This window comes from Leptinotarsa decemlineata, unplaced genomic scaffold (assembly GCF_025532065.1).
Source record: "Leptinotarsa decemlineata unplaced genomic scaffold, Ldec_3_MD MMD2_tig00078422_RagTag_RagTag, whole genome shotgun sequence".
NCBI classification, from domain to species: domain Eukaryota; kingdom Metazoa; phylum Arthropoda; class Insecta; order Coleoptera; family Chrysomelidae; genus Leptinotarsa; species Leptinotarsa decemlineata.
Window position 1 is genome coordinate 2512936 of NW_027412747.1, and position 17063 is coordinate 2529998.

Genomic DNA, 17063 nt, shown 5'->3' on the forward strand with positions numbered 1-17063 from the left:
TTTTGAAAACCACCTTCATACCTAGTTCCTTGAGGATCTTCCAGTATGGAACTGAGATATATTTATCTTGGTTTTGTCCTTGTTGAAAGTCGAGATTTCGTTCATTCTTAACCTAAACTTCTTCTTTCTTATTATGTCATCTACAATACCTCTCGAGAAACCGTTAGTGGCTGCTATTTCCTGTATTGTACGTTTTTCAACCCAGCACGTTTGTGCTGTTCACAGTGATGTAAACTGTCAGAATATACCTGTACGTGCTTGTTTCTTTCCTAAATACATCGTATTGAATTGAGATTAGTAGATAAGGCAATAATGTAAAATCAATTTAGGACACTCAAGACACAGGTGCCTAGAACAGGTATATATGGTATAAATAAGGATAGCTTTGTAAATATGATTATTTGATCTTCCTCTTGAAGATGATCTCTTGATGATCGAAACACGTGTCGAGGTGTTGAAATGACGGTTTGGTGTTGGGAAAAAAAGTCAGTAATATTTGAGAGTATTCATGTTTGTATTTGGTGCCGATTAGTTTATCGAATGCATTTAGGCCGGAGTCACACTATGCGATTAAATGATGGTGACGAAGTATAGAATGTGATTCTATGATCACTGTCGCGTCTACAGGACGCTGCGGCATGACAGCAAGAAGTCAAAATCGGAGTGCATCAATGAAACTAACATTTTCAGGCTGCGTATATAGTGAAGCCGGGGTGAGCGCATACTGATATATGAGCTTTGATACTCTCACACTAGATTAGCCCTTGGACAGAATGGAAAGGCACTTGTTGACGCTATAAGCTTAGTCGCTAGTTGTTAAATATGAAAGCATTTGTTGAAGATGAAGGGATATTCGTCAGTAAAGCTTGGTTCTATAACGGTGAATAAGGCTACCAATGCAAACTCTGAGTTCATTCTATGCATGCCCTTATGAAACTTGTCCGACAGTTCTGTTGAAACATAGCGTGTGCCGAGGCTGAATTATTCCATCCCGTAATTCACGATACCATGTATTGTAAAAATAAGTATTATTTCTAATATAGTGGAAACAAACAATTGTTGTGCATCCCACGCCCATGTATGTGTCTAGGGTACGATTATCGAATAGTCGGTGAGTACCTGCTGATACGTTAAGAAGGGCAGTGTAATGCCGAAATTACAATTAACAAGTTCTGTTAATTAATGTATGTGGGTGGTGAAGAGTCTACATATATTTCTAGTAGTGAAAATTGCAAACAACACTTCTGTGAAAAGCTGTCCAAGTTAGTATCTTTACAATTATTTTATCCTGATTCGCATTGATTGTGCTGTCCGCCGAATGCAGGGAAAAACAGTGTGAACTGGTTACTTCTAAACACCGGGCACAATTCGGGAATTCTTCATTATCGCGAGTGCGTAACTGTAGACGATTTTAGGGCGTTAATTTTTGTAATATTCACTGTTGCATTCTCCTAATTATGGGAATGGTGTTTTCATTTAGGGTCATGACCTTTCGATTTTGCATGATAATAATTAGATTAAAGTAAAACAAACAGAGTAAGCCAACACTATTGTTTTTATTTGAATTACCAATCACCTACAAACCTTCAGTTAATAATTTTGTACCCTGAGATTAAGAGGCTTGGTGTAAGCGGTAGAATGTTCGACATAGATACATTGAGGTAAAGCCTGCATTTCATGATAAAGATACAAAAGAATGCAAGAGAAAATAGAGATGTATGCTTTCAAAAAACCTCCTAATTTTTTTCGGTGGATTGCCTTGGGAAAATGATTGCCGATGAATTGTTTTCTCAACTTGAGTTTGAGAATTGTTGATATAAATATAGGCCAATATACCAAGGTGCGGTTCTAGATAAGTATAACAATGTGGCTAGAATATTAATGTAAGTTTCTTTTCGTTTCCAGGGTCAAATCGAAGCACAAGGGACTTTTGAAGAACTTTCAAATAGTCAATTAGACTTCACAAAGTTATTAATAGCTGCTGATGAGTCTATTCGAAATGATAAAACAGATCCAGATGAAGAAATTGAAGATCTAGTTGCAAATGCAACAAATTTCAGAAAAGAATCAATTCTCTCCGTTACAAGTGTAAGAAATTATCTACGAGTAAATGAAAGTTTCCAATGACAATAATGATTGGACACTGACATTTCAAAACACTATACTGATAAGCAGAATAGTAACTTCAATGAAATCAGTTCATTTTAATAATGTTTCTTTCGTAATATTTTTGTTTTGCAGAGTATCTACTCCAATAATATGGATATAACTTATACGGCTCCAACTAATGAAGAGGAAACAACTTCCGATCCTAATGCTTCTCCGTTCTTCCAATATTTGAAAGCTACAAAAAGCCTGTGTTTGGTATTCACACTCATATTCTTTCTATTTCTGGCTCAAGCTGCATCAACTGTAACAGATTACTTTGTAGCATTTTGGTAATAATCATGTACATTTGTTGTGATAATTCAATCGCCCCTCTCAACTTTCGAACGAGGCAAGATATCAGAGTCAATCAGAATATTTGTGCAAAGGAACCATTTGATAAAAAGACAATAGTGTGACATCACTTGCCGCTAGCAATGGACGCTATCAATTTTCTTTTTTCGAACGGAAATGGGAGTCTGTGACATTTCGTATGAAAGGTATTCCAAATTGGAATACTTTTGGAATTGGCATCATCAATCCTTTACACAACGACTTTCACTTCTATGAATTTCAATGACCGGTTATGACGTTATTGATGTTTGAATTTCAGACTAGGAATTTTGTATCTCCGCCACTCTATGTCCGATTTTTCGAAATAAATATCAATTTTTAAGAGAAATAGAACAGTAACACCTTTTGTAATACACTTCAATCAACAACAACACTTATGTATTGCCAATTGGCAATACATAAGTGTTAATTTCGAAGGCATAAAATGATAGCATCCTATTTTAGCCTAGTCATTATTTATCTAATACATGAAAAACCATTTGGACAAATATTCAAAATGTTCTACTTGAATTCCATGATAGTAAAACTGTCTATTTTCAAACTCATGCCTACCACGCCTACCAATCGACATGCCCGGGTATGTCTGATCCAACCAAACCCTTACAGCTCTGAGAAATGTAGAAGCGCACCATCTTGTTGAGAAACAACTGGATGGCCGCATTTTCTTGAATCCGTAGGTTAATGAGGTTTCGATGAATTTACAAATATGTAACACCGGTCAAATTTTCTTCGACATAACATGTGATATAAATAATATGATTACCAGTGTCACCTTCTCGAAAAACATTTGGGTTTATGTCTGGCCAATATCGCACATTTTGGTGGTTGATATTCCCGTTCAAAAATTCATTCGTCACTGAAACAATCACAGTTTCAATTTGCAATCAAACGTTCGGACATCAACCCTCAAAACTGGATTCTTTAGTCAGGGTCATATTTATTTAATTTCTTTGAAAGATTCCCACATTTTTGGTATCAAGCTGGAGAAACTTAATCTGTCCTATAAATATACCCTCTCAATTTAAAACAAGTTTCCTATGGATGGTATTTAATCGAATAAGCGAATGAATGACTTGGCTGGATTCAACTCATTCCGTGATGGAAAGTCGTAATTTTATGAACGAATTGAGTGTTTTTTTATAATGTTATCCGTATTTGGTACTAAAGAGCCGATAAGGCAAGTGTCCTACGGCGAAACATCGGATGTTTACCAGTGAGGATGCAGTGTTCCATGTAAATGAAATTTTAGTCCTTTCATTTATTATATTTTGTAGTAATCCTGTGAATGACATCTGATTCAATCCCATAACGAATGTTTGTAATACAGAATAGAGAAAACTGTTTTTCGTATAATTCAGCGATCATATAAAAGTATTTGTTTCGAAAGTATTTTTCTTTCGTGTAATTCAAAGTTTTTATGGAAAAAGCTTTCTCAAGAGGGCTTTTTCTTTCAGTTTGTGTCTGCTTTTTGTTTGTGCACTTGCTTACATATCTTCGTATAGAGTTGATTTTTGAAATTGATTGCTTGTTTTCTTTCTTTGAAAGATTCCCACATTTTTCGTTTCAAGATGGAGAAGTAAAAAGTCGAAACATTTTATTCTCATTTATTTCATGTAATATATTCTGTATATAGGGGCATAACACATGTCCGATGAGGTATTTTGCGACGAAATATAAATCGATTTTATATCCCTGAAAGAATCTGTAAAAAATTGAAAATTGAAAAGATTAGCTGAAAAATAACAATTGAATTATTAATACGAGATGAAAAAATTAAAAAATTATTAGAAAGAAACGAAAATTAAAAAATATAAAATTAAAAGATTGCAAAACAAGCTAATCATTTTAATTTTTTTACACATTCTTTCAGGGATTTCAAACCAATCAATTATATTAGAATTAGACAATGGAAGTCCGAACTGATGAAATGTATACATAATGTTTAAAAAAATTCCTCCTACAAAGTAGTTTCAATCTACCAGAAAAAATAATATATTTTCTTCATTGAAAAACTAGGAAAACGATTGAAAATAAATCAACGCTCTGTCAATATTCTCGTTGAATATAATCTAATCAATAACCTAAACAATAACAGTTCGACGGCTGCACGACGAACAAGGTAATTACAACTGTAGGGTTGAGCTCAAACAATATTACGGTGTATTTTTCAATGTGGGGAATGGGATTCTTCATATCTAGCTTAAGGGCTGCGCCTTTGAGCTTTCCCTGAGCTAGTTATGAAGAATTCCATCCTACACAGCGAAAAATATTCCGTAATATTGTTTGGCAAGCATACATATCCATGCAAAATAATTATCGCTGGATACTTATTGAAAAAAACTAACTTAACCTTAACTATTCTGACCCGACCTAACCTGTTAAATTGTAACGAAAAGTAACACGCATACACTCATTAGCCAATTGGCAGTGTAAATACAGTACAGAAAAATGATGAATTTATCAAATTTAATGTGTCTTTCTAACCTACTGAAAATGTATTTTCTTCAAATATTGTTATGTTTCCGCGTGAATTTACTCCCATTTCATATCATTCTAAAGCTTTCTTGGGAATTTCATCAAATTCTACATTTCACCAAAGTTTTCCCAGCCAATGCCCTGAGATATTTTCGGCAGATCGGAATATCAGAAAATCTTGCATTGAACACCTTCTCTGTCTCATGAAAATTATGGTCAGCGTTAGCGTGAATAAGGATCGTTTTTCTTTTCCCATTTGAATATCTGGCCTGAAGTAAGCTAACACTCTCTGTTACTAGGGTGAAACGGTGTGGATTCTCGTCTATATAGTTGATAACGCAAAAAACCAAAATCAGTTGAAAAACAGAAATGTGCTTTTTAGTCGAATACTTTGGTTTAATTTTATTCTAAATACGAATCATTTCCGTGAGAAAGTTCTTTCTCCTACATATGACAAACGTTGGGGAATCTATGAGAAATAACTTTAGATGTGTTCACATGCTCTTTTGGTTGCAAAGTTACTAATTATCTTTTTTCTAGTATCCCATTCCATCACCAACTCCACAAACGGGTAATCAAACTCAAAACAGTATAATTGTCGTTGTACGAGTACATATAATTGAAATATCTATCGCTTGAAAGGTCACAAGATCCCCTTCCTTTTAAATGAATGAAAGTTGATATAGCCATCTCTGCGGCCAGTGATGTCACACCATTTGCTATTTTAGTCCAAAAGTACTGAAAATGATTCCTTCTGTCCCCTTTAGACAGGGACTATTAACGTCCGCCTTGTGTTTCTGTGGACCAGTGAGATATTTACGGTGTCGTTATTAGTCCAAATATGATAGAAGGTACTAATAACTTAAAACTTCATTTCTGAAATATTTAGTCAACTATTTTGATACAATGACTACTTCTTGGAGACTTAACAACTGACATTCCCGTTTATATATTCAAGGACTCAATAATTCTGTTAAAGAACTTGTAAAAAACTTTTCATGTTAGTGATATCACATTCGTCCACGCAGTCAATGCAGATGTCTGCCTCAGTCACGGATAAAACGTTTGGTATAGAAGTTCCTTTCGACAACAGCTGATGGATTAGATTTTGTTCTCTCTGTCGGTCTTTCTTAATGAAAACTCATTTTGAAAATCGAGGACAGGTTCTGTCCATGTAATTTTGATATTGTTTCTTCATGAAGAAATATTTCTATGTAAAAGAGAAAACAAATTGTTAATTCATATCAGTTCTTGGTTATTGTGATACATATTGTCCAATTATATTTCAAAAGAATGATTTCAATGAATGATGATCATAAATATGAAATCATTAAAAATGTTGAAGTTTTCAAGACATTTTCAAAAATATTTCTATTCAATTCTGACTGTTGTTTAAAGTGAAGTCCTAAATTACAGAAATAGGGATAAGTCAGTGAAATATTTATCATATTATTATTTTCCAGGACCGAGCAAGAAAATGTCAGGTATTCAAATAACTCAATTATAGTCCAGACACAACTTGCATCGACAATAACGAAAGTTAACCATTTAGAAGATCGGGGCATGTCTCTTTACTATTACAATCATTCAAAAGAAATAAATCTATCAACAGAAAGACATATTTTCTCACAAGATGATCTCTTTGATAAAGTACAACTGAACGATACAATTTATAATCTCTTGAAAACAACGTATGCCATGTATTTTTATGGAGCTTTGGTTTTGGCAGCTATAATATTGACTATTACTAGATCATTGTTGATGTACAAAGTATGCATGTTATCATCCAAAAACTTGCACGCAACCATGTTTCACGTTCTTTTGACAGCACCAATGAGATTTTTTGATGAAAATCCAAGTGGAAGAATTTTGAATAGATTTTCAAAAGATATGGGAGCAATTGATGAAATTCTACCCAGAGTTCTCATGGATGCTACACAGGTGAGACTTTAAAACCCTTATTGTACAGTGAATATTTCATTTCAAATTATGAAAAGACTGGCCCATTACTTGAAAATCATTAGCACTATCCATGATAATGAAAACATAATTTTCACAAACTTTTTTTTCTAGACGCGTTTCGCTAACACCCTAGCTTCCTCGATAGAAATGAATATTACAAACTGGGGTACAATTTTTATATACTTACAACAATAGGTACCTTACTTAATTGGTTAGTAGTGAAAGCGATAACAGGTAGAATTTGTAAATTTATTACAGTTCTTGGATATCAGGTGAACTTTTGTAAACTTATTGGTATTATGGAAAAATATTCAACACTGGTGAGTAGTCGACACCATGTTGGTTGTTCAACAGGGAACCTGAAAGTTTCCCCTTATTCATTTCCAGAGACTCATGCAGGTTCTGTCCCTTTACTTCTACATGAAATACGTCGTACACAGTGATCGTTCTCCAAAAGGTAGCACGCATAGTTCAAAACTTCTGTTCAGAGATTCTCGTTTTAAAATTAAAAAGTTCTTTCTACATACAACACATATTAGTTCCTCGACATCTGATCTGTTATCCTTGCCTATCTGTGCCAGTATTATACACACATCGGAAAAGTCTAGGGATATTTTTAAAATCGCTTTAGGGCAAAAAAGTTGACGGGTGATTATTAAACGAATGTAACTTACAACAAAATTTATTAAATGGTCAAAAATACTGAGTGCGCATATAAGCAAAACTAAAAAAAATATGGCTCTTCTTTGGCACCCCGGAAAAAAATCATAATACAAAAAAAATTGGAATCAGTACAAAGTATGGCCTCCACGCTGGTTTATTACGGCTCTACATCTATCGTACATCGACAAAATGAGATTGTCAATGTCTTGTTGAGGTACATTTGCCCATTCAGCGATTAAAAGCTCTCTCAATTGAAACGTTGTGTGAATGTTCCCCATATGCGGAGTAATTCTTCGTTGAAGCATGTCCCACACATGCTCGATGGGATTCAGGTCCGGTGATTGTGCTAGCCATGGCAATACATCAACTCCTTCGTTGGTGAGCCAGTCAGTCACTAGACGCGCGACATGTGGACGAGCATTATTGTGCATTAGGTGAAAGTTTTCACCAACAGCACCAGCAAACGGACAGACGATAGGTAGAAGAATGGTGTCGAGGTACTGTCGAGCTGTGAGGGAGCGATTTGGAAAAACGAGATCAGTTCTGCCACCGATCATGATTCCGCCCCATAGCATTACCGTACCACCTCTGTATGTGTGGACTTCCTGGATGTGTCTCAAACGTTCATTATTTCCAGGTCGTCTCCACAGCCTTACTCGACGAGAATCTGGATGAAATCCAAATCTGGATTCGTCTGTGAACAAAACTGTGGCCCAATCATTTGCATCCCAGTTTTGATGTTCTTGACACCACTCTAATCTTCTACCGCGATTGCCTCTCGACAAAGGTGGACATCTAAGTGGCCTTCTGTTGTGGAGATCTGCTTCATGCAGTCGATTTCTGACAGTATCACGACCAATGGTTACCTGGTGCGTCTGTTGCAACACGTTAACCAACTCAGGTGCTGTGATTGTCGGTTGTCTTCTTGCGGTTAAGACCAAAAATCGGTCTTGAACTGCAGTTGTACCGGTCCTCACCCTGGATGTTATTCGGCTGAACTGCCAGTTTCACGGAAACGCCGCCACAATCGACTGATAACACTTCGGGAGAGCTACATCATTTTTTCGCATGCCACCTTGAAGAAGCCCTACAGCTCTATTCATCTCAGCCAATGGTTAGTGATGGCGTTCCATGTTGAAGCACAATATTTCCAGTTTAATTGCTGAGCAAGAACTGCATAGAATGTACAAACTCGACACTTTCAGATTATTCATTTTAGTCGAAAACCTACAGTTTGTAAAAAACTTGATAAAAGATTAGTTACCGTTTTTTCAGGCTTTGTTCAACCCATAGAAATCTACAGGGTGGTCGAGTGTACCAATTTAATCGAAATTAAACGACCTCTGCATTTATTTTTATGATATTTAGTATGTTATAAAAATATCCCTAGACTTTTCCGATGTGTGTATTTCATGTAAGGGTATACTTATTCAATAGCTTGTTTGAAACGCTTTTCATCAACGATGTGATAAATTACATTTGTTTCAACAGATTATCTGTGGATATTGGTATGTTAATGAGTATGTGGATCATACTATGGTAAGCTGCTAATTAATGTTGCAGCGGGTAATTAAAATAGGTGTTTATAGTTGTGTCTGTACGAGTTGGTTCATTCTTATTTGTGAAATCGTATTTGTTGATAATTTTTGTTATGATGGGGTCTAAAAAGTTATTCGAGTTATTGGTTTCTAGTTCTATTGTGAATATAATATTTCCATGAATAGAGATGTATTGGAAAAATGTCCCCCAAGGAGATTACGACTCAATCGTCGAGTCATGTAATTTTAGTTTCGAGTGGTTCTTGAAAATGGTTTCAAAGCAGATGCCGGAACGTCGAACAGATGAAAATTACAGACTCGGTTCAACCTACACGACAGTATACCAAATTATTGTACACCAAGTTGAAAACGAGCAGCGTATCACATTGTTGGCTTCGGAGGGTTTCGGTTTCGTTAATCAAGGTAACGTGAGTGCTAATTTATCGAGAACTGTTTCGGACTCTTGTGCTATTTGTCAAAAATTTCATCTGGTAATAATGTGCCCTGATTCACCTAGCAACAAGTAGTCTTAATACTCTTGATCATAGTAAGAAACCAAACTTTTCTGGACTTTCGTTTTTGAAAAACGGGGACAATGCTTTGTCTATTCACTTATGCCGTTTATCGTGTTGTGCATCTCGAACTAACTAATTCGTTGTCAACTGATGCTAAAATGTTGGCTTTGAGACATTTCGTTGCTCGCAGAGGTCGGCCTGAGATAATTTATAGTGACAAGGGTAGATGTTCAGTTGATCTAGAAAATGCTTTCAGAAAACTTGACTGTCTGAAAGTTTGGAACAGTGTTTGTCGCAGCGCATTACTTTTGTTTAAACCCTCCGACCGCCGCATGGTGGACTCGTTTAATTGGTATTGTAAATACTCTTCTCCGAAAATTGTTGGGTCGGACTTTCCTGGACTATAAAGATTTGATAACTTTGGTTTGCGAGTGAGAAGCTGTATCGAATAGTAGACCGAATATTTATGTGTCCAAAGATCCAGCAAATCTAATTGCCTTCGCTCCTGATATGTTTTTGAATGATCTTAGTAATGAGTATGGTATGCCTGATTGTGATCAAATACACAAAAGTCGCTCTGTCGTAAAATGAGACACAAACAGAAATTGAGAGATGATCTACGTCGTTTTAGTCGAAAATTGCATGAAGTGTCTTCCTTGGTGAGTTTGTCTGGTGGGTATACTGTTGGATTTATGTATGCCTTTTTGTGCTCATATAGAATTTGTTGCAGTCCGAGCATTGTATACTGTATATCCCGTTTTGGTCTTTGTCTTCTTCTTTTTCATAGTTGTTTATTTTTTGTGTTATCTTCGTGTTCGGCTTGTATGTGATGTTGATGTTCAGTGGTTTGAAGATGTTTGTTAGTTTCTTGGTTTGGTGTCCTACGTACGTAAATGCTGTCCATCGTTGTGTTGTTTTGTCTGTTGGGGTAGCTTGATCCTTCTTCTGTATTTTTCGTTTGATTCTGTTTTCTAGTTTATCTATTGTCTTTTGGGTGTACCCGTTTTCGTTCGCTATTTGGTATATGATTTTCCGTTCTTTGTTTCGGACTTCATTGCTGAGTGGTATCCTTAACATTCTATACATGAATGCCTTATAAGCAGCCATTTTGTGTGATGGTGGATGGTTTGAACTTGCGGGTATGGTGGAGCTTGTTTGTGTAGGTTTCCTGTATATTGCCATTTGAAATTGTGTTTTGTTGTGGTTATATCCTTTGGTTATGTCCAGGTAGTTAAATTTTGAGTTGTGTTCTTCCTCAATGCTGAAACGTAGTTAAGTATTGTATTTAGACTGTGTTCCATTTGGTTAATGTAGGTTTTCTCTATGTTTTGTTGTTTTAGGTTCTCAGATATGATGTTTATACTTTCGTTGACTGGTAAGTTGGAGTACATGTTTTTTATGTAGAACGAGTACAGTTTAGTGTTTGGACTGACATTTGTCGTAGAGATTCTGTCTGTGAGTTCCATTGAATTTTTGATGCTGTGGTCGTTGTTCCTGTTGATTTTGTTTTTCAGTTCGTCGGCAACAGTCATAAATCACTTATCGAGGAACAAGTACAAATCAAAACACAACAAGATCTCACATTCAATATATTAAACAAAACCATACACATACCTAGAGAAGATCTAATACGAAGAAGATATGCAGAACAAATACAGGCAAATTTACCTAAAGTACCTAAAATACCTGAGTTAAGACGCTCTGACCATATAAAGAGACAGACAACAGGATGACCAGTTCAGTTTGACGAGTGCCAGATGATGACAGTACTACCAACTGTCGAAAGCGCTCGCAGATAATTAATAGAAGATATAAAGCTTCAAATCCTTTTTGTAGAATTCAATATTGAAATATATATATATATATATATATATATATATATATATACGAACACGAACATCACGAAATGATTTTGTTTTCCAACGAAACTGTTTTATGCTTTTCGCAATATGAATTTATATACCAGCATCCAAAACGGTTAGTTTCCTATTTATTCAAAGAATAATTTCATGTTGACTTGAAGATCATGGACAATGATCTTTAGGAAAATAAATCTCAATTCTCAACTCGTATTTCAGAAATATACAGTTGATACTTCTATAATATTCATGGTTTGAGTTTTCTATCGATTCTATATGGCGTCTATATAGAGGGAATCGTCCATTTGTGGTTTAGGGATATGGGATCTGTCTAAATTCGTTCACTTCACATGAATAAGATTCAGAACTTTAAGCCATTAACATGAAAGTAAAATGTTCTTATGATAAAAAAGAACGTTTTATAAAATGACAAAATTTATGTCTTTTCTCTCATCCAATATCTTCACGAATACTTCCTGAGTCAGATTAACTGTTCTGTTTCTTGTAATATGTTGAAAACGATATAATCGAAGTTTATTTCCCATTTACAATTTCAGATAACAATGATTATATGTGGTATCGTTGTTAATGTTGGGTTATCTAATCCATACATAACTATAGCGATGGCAATAGTTGGAGCACTTTTCTGGCAAATACGTAAATGGTATATATCTTCGTCAAGGATTCTCAAACTAATAGAAGGAGCAAGTGAGTTGAAAATGGATATTTTGTTTTAGTGCAATTTTCCAATGATTTTTAATTTCAGCCAAATCGCCGGTATTTACTCATATTACTTCAACTTTGAATGGTATACCGACTATAAGAGCTTCGAAAGCGGAACAAGTTCTAATTGACGAGTTTGATGACCATCAAGTATGACACCTCTATATCTGATCATAAATATCTTATCATAATGCATATTCATTATTTAAATATTTTTCTTCATTCTGAAATGACTCAAATATTTCTACTATAATTTTTTTTTTCCAAAATAACTCCTGAAGGCAGGAATATAAGTAGTAGGACAATATTTGTGGCTTCTACCTAATAAACACAACAATATGAAAATTTGCAGTTTTGAGAAAATTGGCATCAAAATTGATTTTGGGCTCGTTTTCAATGCAATACTCTGAAAATAATTTTAGTTTCATTGGCATACCAATGGTGAGTTTGAAAAGCCTCATAACATTAATTTATTTTCTTCTTTTAGATGATTTGATTTATAGCCAGTCTTCAAGTATGCCCACTGACTATACGTGAAAGATTTCTTTCCTTTTACGAGGAATTGGGCAAATTTGGATATGCAGTTGGTTACCTCGTTCACAGGCAGATGGAGAGACGACAAACCTGTTGTTTGTTGTAGTCTTCAGCTTAGTTCGAGGAATGATACTCTGACGGAATTCGATTTTCAATTATCGGAAATCATCGACTTTATGTTGATGATATACACTACCTTGCACTGACGAGTGGCCAAACAGCCCGAAACCGGTCTGCAAGTGTGTTCCAATAATTGAAAATCTATTGCGGCAGTTGTATCGCCAACAGCATATGCAGGAATAACTTCAGTGAAGAATCCTGCACTGACACCTGTCGGATATAATCCAACGCCCTTCGTGGTATTAGCCAGGGGAGTAGTTGTTTTCTGATAGGTGTCAGTCCATTAACCTACTGTGTAGGGTGTTGAGGCTGGCCTGAACGAATTGTTCTTTTAGATGATTTGATTTATAGCCAGTCTTCAAGTATGCCCACTGACTATACGTGTAAATACTACGCCCAACGATTTTATTATTTTTTCATCTGATCAATACCATACATTGCTGAAAAAAGTGGTGTGTATAATAAAATGTAAACTGTATAATATATAATGAAGAAGTGAACATAGTGTGTTTTGAATGTTGAAAACCTCATCTCTGGTAGCTTTGCCTGTTTTGAAAGTTGGTCTAATGTTCTTTATAAGGTAGTTTCAGTATCTTATATCGATGGAGCTGAGTAAATTATTGTCAGAATATCAACATATGAGCTTCATCCTATCTTTTCGTTGATATTATCGAGCAGGGGGTTTATAGCTATTGCAAAAAGAAGAACGCTCAGTGTAGAACCCCATTCTCTAGAACATATTTTTTGGATAAAAGATTTTTATTTTGAGTTTGAAATGTTCTATGTTCCAAAACATTTTGAATGAACTTATATTTCCTTTCAAGTTCCACCTATCTAACTGTTCTAGAATTGAGTAGTGTTAGGAATCACACGTTAAAAGGTAAGACCTCGTTAATCCTTAGCTCGCACAAGTTTCGACTTCTGAGGGTTGTTGTTCGTAGGGGTGCGACAGCTGGTTAACGGAAAAACAGATTTTTAAACAGATATTGTATCGAAGGCTTTCTCGAGATCGAAAAATATGGCAGTAACGTGGGATTAGAGAAGCTATTCTGAGTGCTATTTTCAATCAAGAATGCTTGGTCAATAGTGAATCTACGATTTCGGAGTCCTACTTGTGCGTAGAATAAGAGTTTATTCGATTCAAGATACCCACGGAGTCTATAACTTACCATTCTCTCCAAGACTTTACTCAGACAGCTCGTGAGTGAAATAGGGCGATAGCTGTAATATTTTTCTGGTCATCACCATTTTCAAGAACTGGAATTATAATTGCCTCTCTTCATTTTGTGTGGCTACTTGCTGGTTTGCCATATTTTGGTTGTATAGATTAAGAATAATATACTTGGATTCTATTGAAAGTTGTTTCATACATGATTCCGTTAGATCCAGGCGCAGATGCTTTGATATTCCTCATGGCTGATTCAAACTCGAGAAAAGTGAAAGAACTGTTATATCCTAGAGGTACTTCTTCGACAAAATATTTGTGTCTCTCTGTTGTTGTTTTTATTGTCTGTAGATATGGACTCAGATTTGGGGTGATGCTTATTGCAGCAAAATGTTCTGCAATTCTTTCGTTAATTTCTTGGGGATCTTTGATGAGTTGACCATTAGCTTCGAGTACTTGAGTTTTTTTTACCCACGGTGCGAATATTATTCCATATCTCTGAAGTAGAAGTATCTGCAGTTAGGGAGGAAACATATTTTTCCCATGATCGTCTTTTACTCTCGCATATAGTGCGTCTTGCTTTGGCTCTAGCACATTTGAAAAATATCATGTTTTCTTGATGGGGTGTTGTTTAAAAATGTTTAAGACATGATTTTTCTCAGCTTGAGGAAAGCTACCAGATAACGGAGGGATTGTTCTCTGGGCAGTATTCAGAATAGCTAATTTTTTCAACCGCGTCATATAGTCGAGGTTAACTTTCCTCAAGTTGTTCAATTCTACTTTATATAGATCCCAGTTAGCTTTATTAAAAATCCACCGTTTTGAGGAAGATGATGGGACGGTTTTATTTGGACACTCTATACTTATAGGAAAATGATTCGTCATATCGTCACTAAGGCAGTACCATCTGAACAAAGAAGCAAGAGTTGATGAGCATGAGGCAAGGTCTATGGCTAATGAGTAGCGAGATCTAAGATCCAAAAAAGTTCCTTCACCACTATTCATAAGTATTGGATTCAGATCATCAATAAACTCTTCAACTTTCCTTCCTCTAATGTCAAATTTTTTAGATCCCCAAAGTGAATTATGGGCACTGAAGTCCCCCCACAATCAAGTAAAGTAATAAGAGTTGGTTGGCTATCATTCTAAGATCATTAAAGTTCCAGTTATTGTTGGGTAGGTAGATATTACAGATTGTAAAGCTGAAAGGAAAGTTTATGTGTACGGCTACTACCTCAAGATCTGACTATATTTGGGATCTGTTACCAGGAATATTGTTTTGGATTAATATAGCAACTTATCTGAAATTTGGTAATACATCTTTTCTGTAGCTAACGTATCCTCTCATTTGAAAATCCTCTTAAGATTTGAGGTACGTTTCCTGCAAGCATATACAATATGGATTTCTTTTCACAATTATTTTGTTCAGCTCAGGGTAATGAAGTTTACATCCATTGCAATTCCAGAAAATTAAATTTTCATTAAGGATCATGAGTGGTATTGATTTATTGGTTGAATATCATAACTTGTGCCCTGAGTAGTTACGTTACAAAAATATTTCAAGTTCTGCGGCGACTTTTTCTGTTCGTTCCTTTTCTTGATTGAGTGGAAGTGGATGTTCCACTAGCTTCAAATTCATCTTCCGGGCTCGGGGGTAACAAAATATCCGACCGATTTCTTTTGGATTCAGAAGGCGGTGGTACATGGGTGGGTAGTATGAATTGGTTGTTTTGAATGTTTGGGATGAGGAGGATGAGGAAGGGGGTTGGAAGGAGTCATTTTGTTTGGTGTCATATGTGTCCTCAAAATATCTCTCATGATATCGTTGAGTTGGGGAAGTTGATTTATCAATAACTTGACTAATATTCACGGCAACAGTTTGTGCATAAGATACATTACCTTTTAGTGTTCTCGGAGTAACTTTTTTCTTAGCTTCAAAATAGCGAATTCAGGGCAATTCTTCGAATTTGATAAATGATTTCCTTCGCAGTTCACGCACATAATAGGTTCTCCATATTCTCCTTCGTGTTATTTTTCCACAAACGCAGGTTTTCTCTGTTTGGCATCGTGAGGATGTCTATCCAAATCGTTGGCAGTTAAAGCATCTCATTGGAGCAGTGAAATACGGGCGAACTCCTAAATTGTAGAAATCTGCATGTATATTAGTGGGTAATATCGTTGAGTTGAATTCCAAAATGTGATTTTTTGAATTAACTGTTGCATGTCTCTTCTTTTGTTTCAAACGGGTTACTTTGATAACCCTTGGGATTTGAGTTCTTCTTCTATTTCTTCAATTGTGCAGTTGAGAATGTCTCTACAAAATACTTCGCCTTTGCCTGACTCTTGTGAAGTCGCCATTCTTCCTGACTCTTGTGAAGTCGCCATTCTTCCTTCTCATGATCAGGAACCGAGGGATAGGACCTGTCGTCTCACGACTCATGTTGGGTGTTTCCCTTGTGTAGAGTTTTCCTTATTGATTTGTACGTCAGGATTCATTCTGTTCCCACTAGTAGCTAGGGAAATGTCTGACAAACTCCTCAGAGCCCCGCATGTGGATGCAGGTTATCGTCACCATTTATTTCCATTCTTGACTGCGTCACGCTGCAGTCATTCATCCCATTAGCTATTACTTTGGGATTGCAAATTTTTTCAAGAGGTTTATTCCTCATCAAAAATGTGGAACACTTCATGATTTTGCATGTCATCCTTGGAAGTTATTATAGAATGTATTGTAGGTAAAATAACATAAAAATATTATAGGTCAGTATTATATAACCTACCATTCTACTTGCTGCATATTTTGTGCATTCTAGTGAATATCAGAAAACAATGAAAAATGATGTAATGAGACCAACAATTATTTCATGAAAAAGTATAATCCGATTTCAGTTAAACATGATTGGCGAAAAGTGAAAAAACAAAACATTTGCGGAACGAATGAATACTTCTACACATATTATAGAAAGTGTAGGTATTTACGAAAAATTATAGTAAATATTTTTCGAGACGA

At 35.6% G+C, this 17063-nt stretch overlaps 1 protein-coding gene across 1 annotated transcript in view; it reads left to right on the plus strand.

Annotated features, from left to right (window-relative positions):
• LOC111509839 (probable multidrug resistance-associated protein lethal(2)03659) overlaps positions 1-17063 on the plus strand; it is a 68527-nt gene that overhangs the window by 40207 nt on the left and 11257 nt on the right. Inside the window, exons 8-12 of the mRNA XM_074186286.1 lie at positions 1906-2088; positions 2242-2438; positions 6438-6915; positions 12069-12219; positions 12278-12384. Of these exons, the coding sequence (XP_074042387.1) occupies positions 1906-2088; positions 2242-2438; positions 6438-6915; positions 12069-12219; positions 12278-12384 (1116 nt within the window). The remainder of the gene's footprint in view (positions 1-1905; positions 2089-2241; positions 2439-6437; positions 6916-12068; positions 12220-12277; positions 12385-17063) is intronic.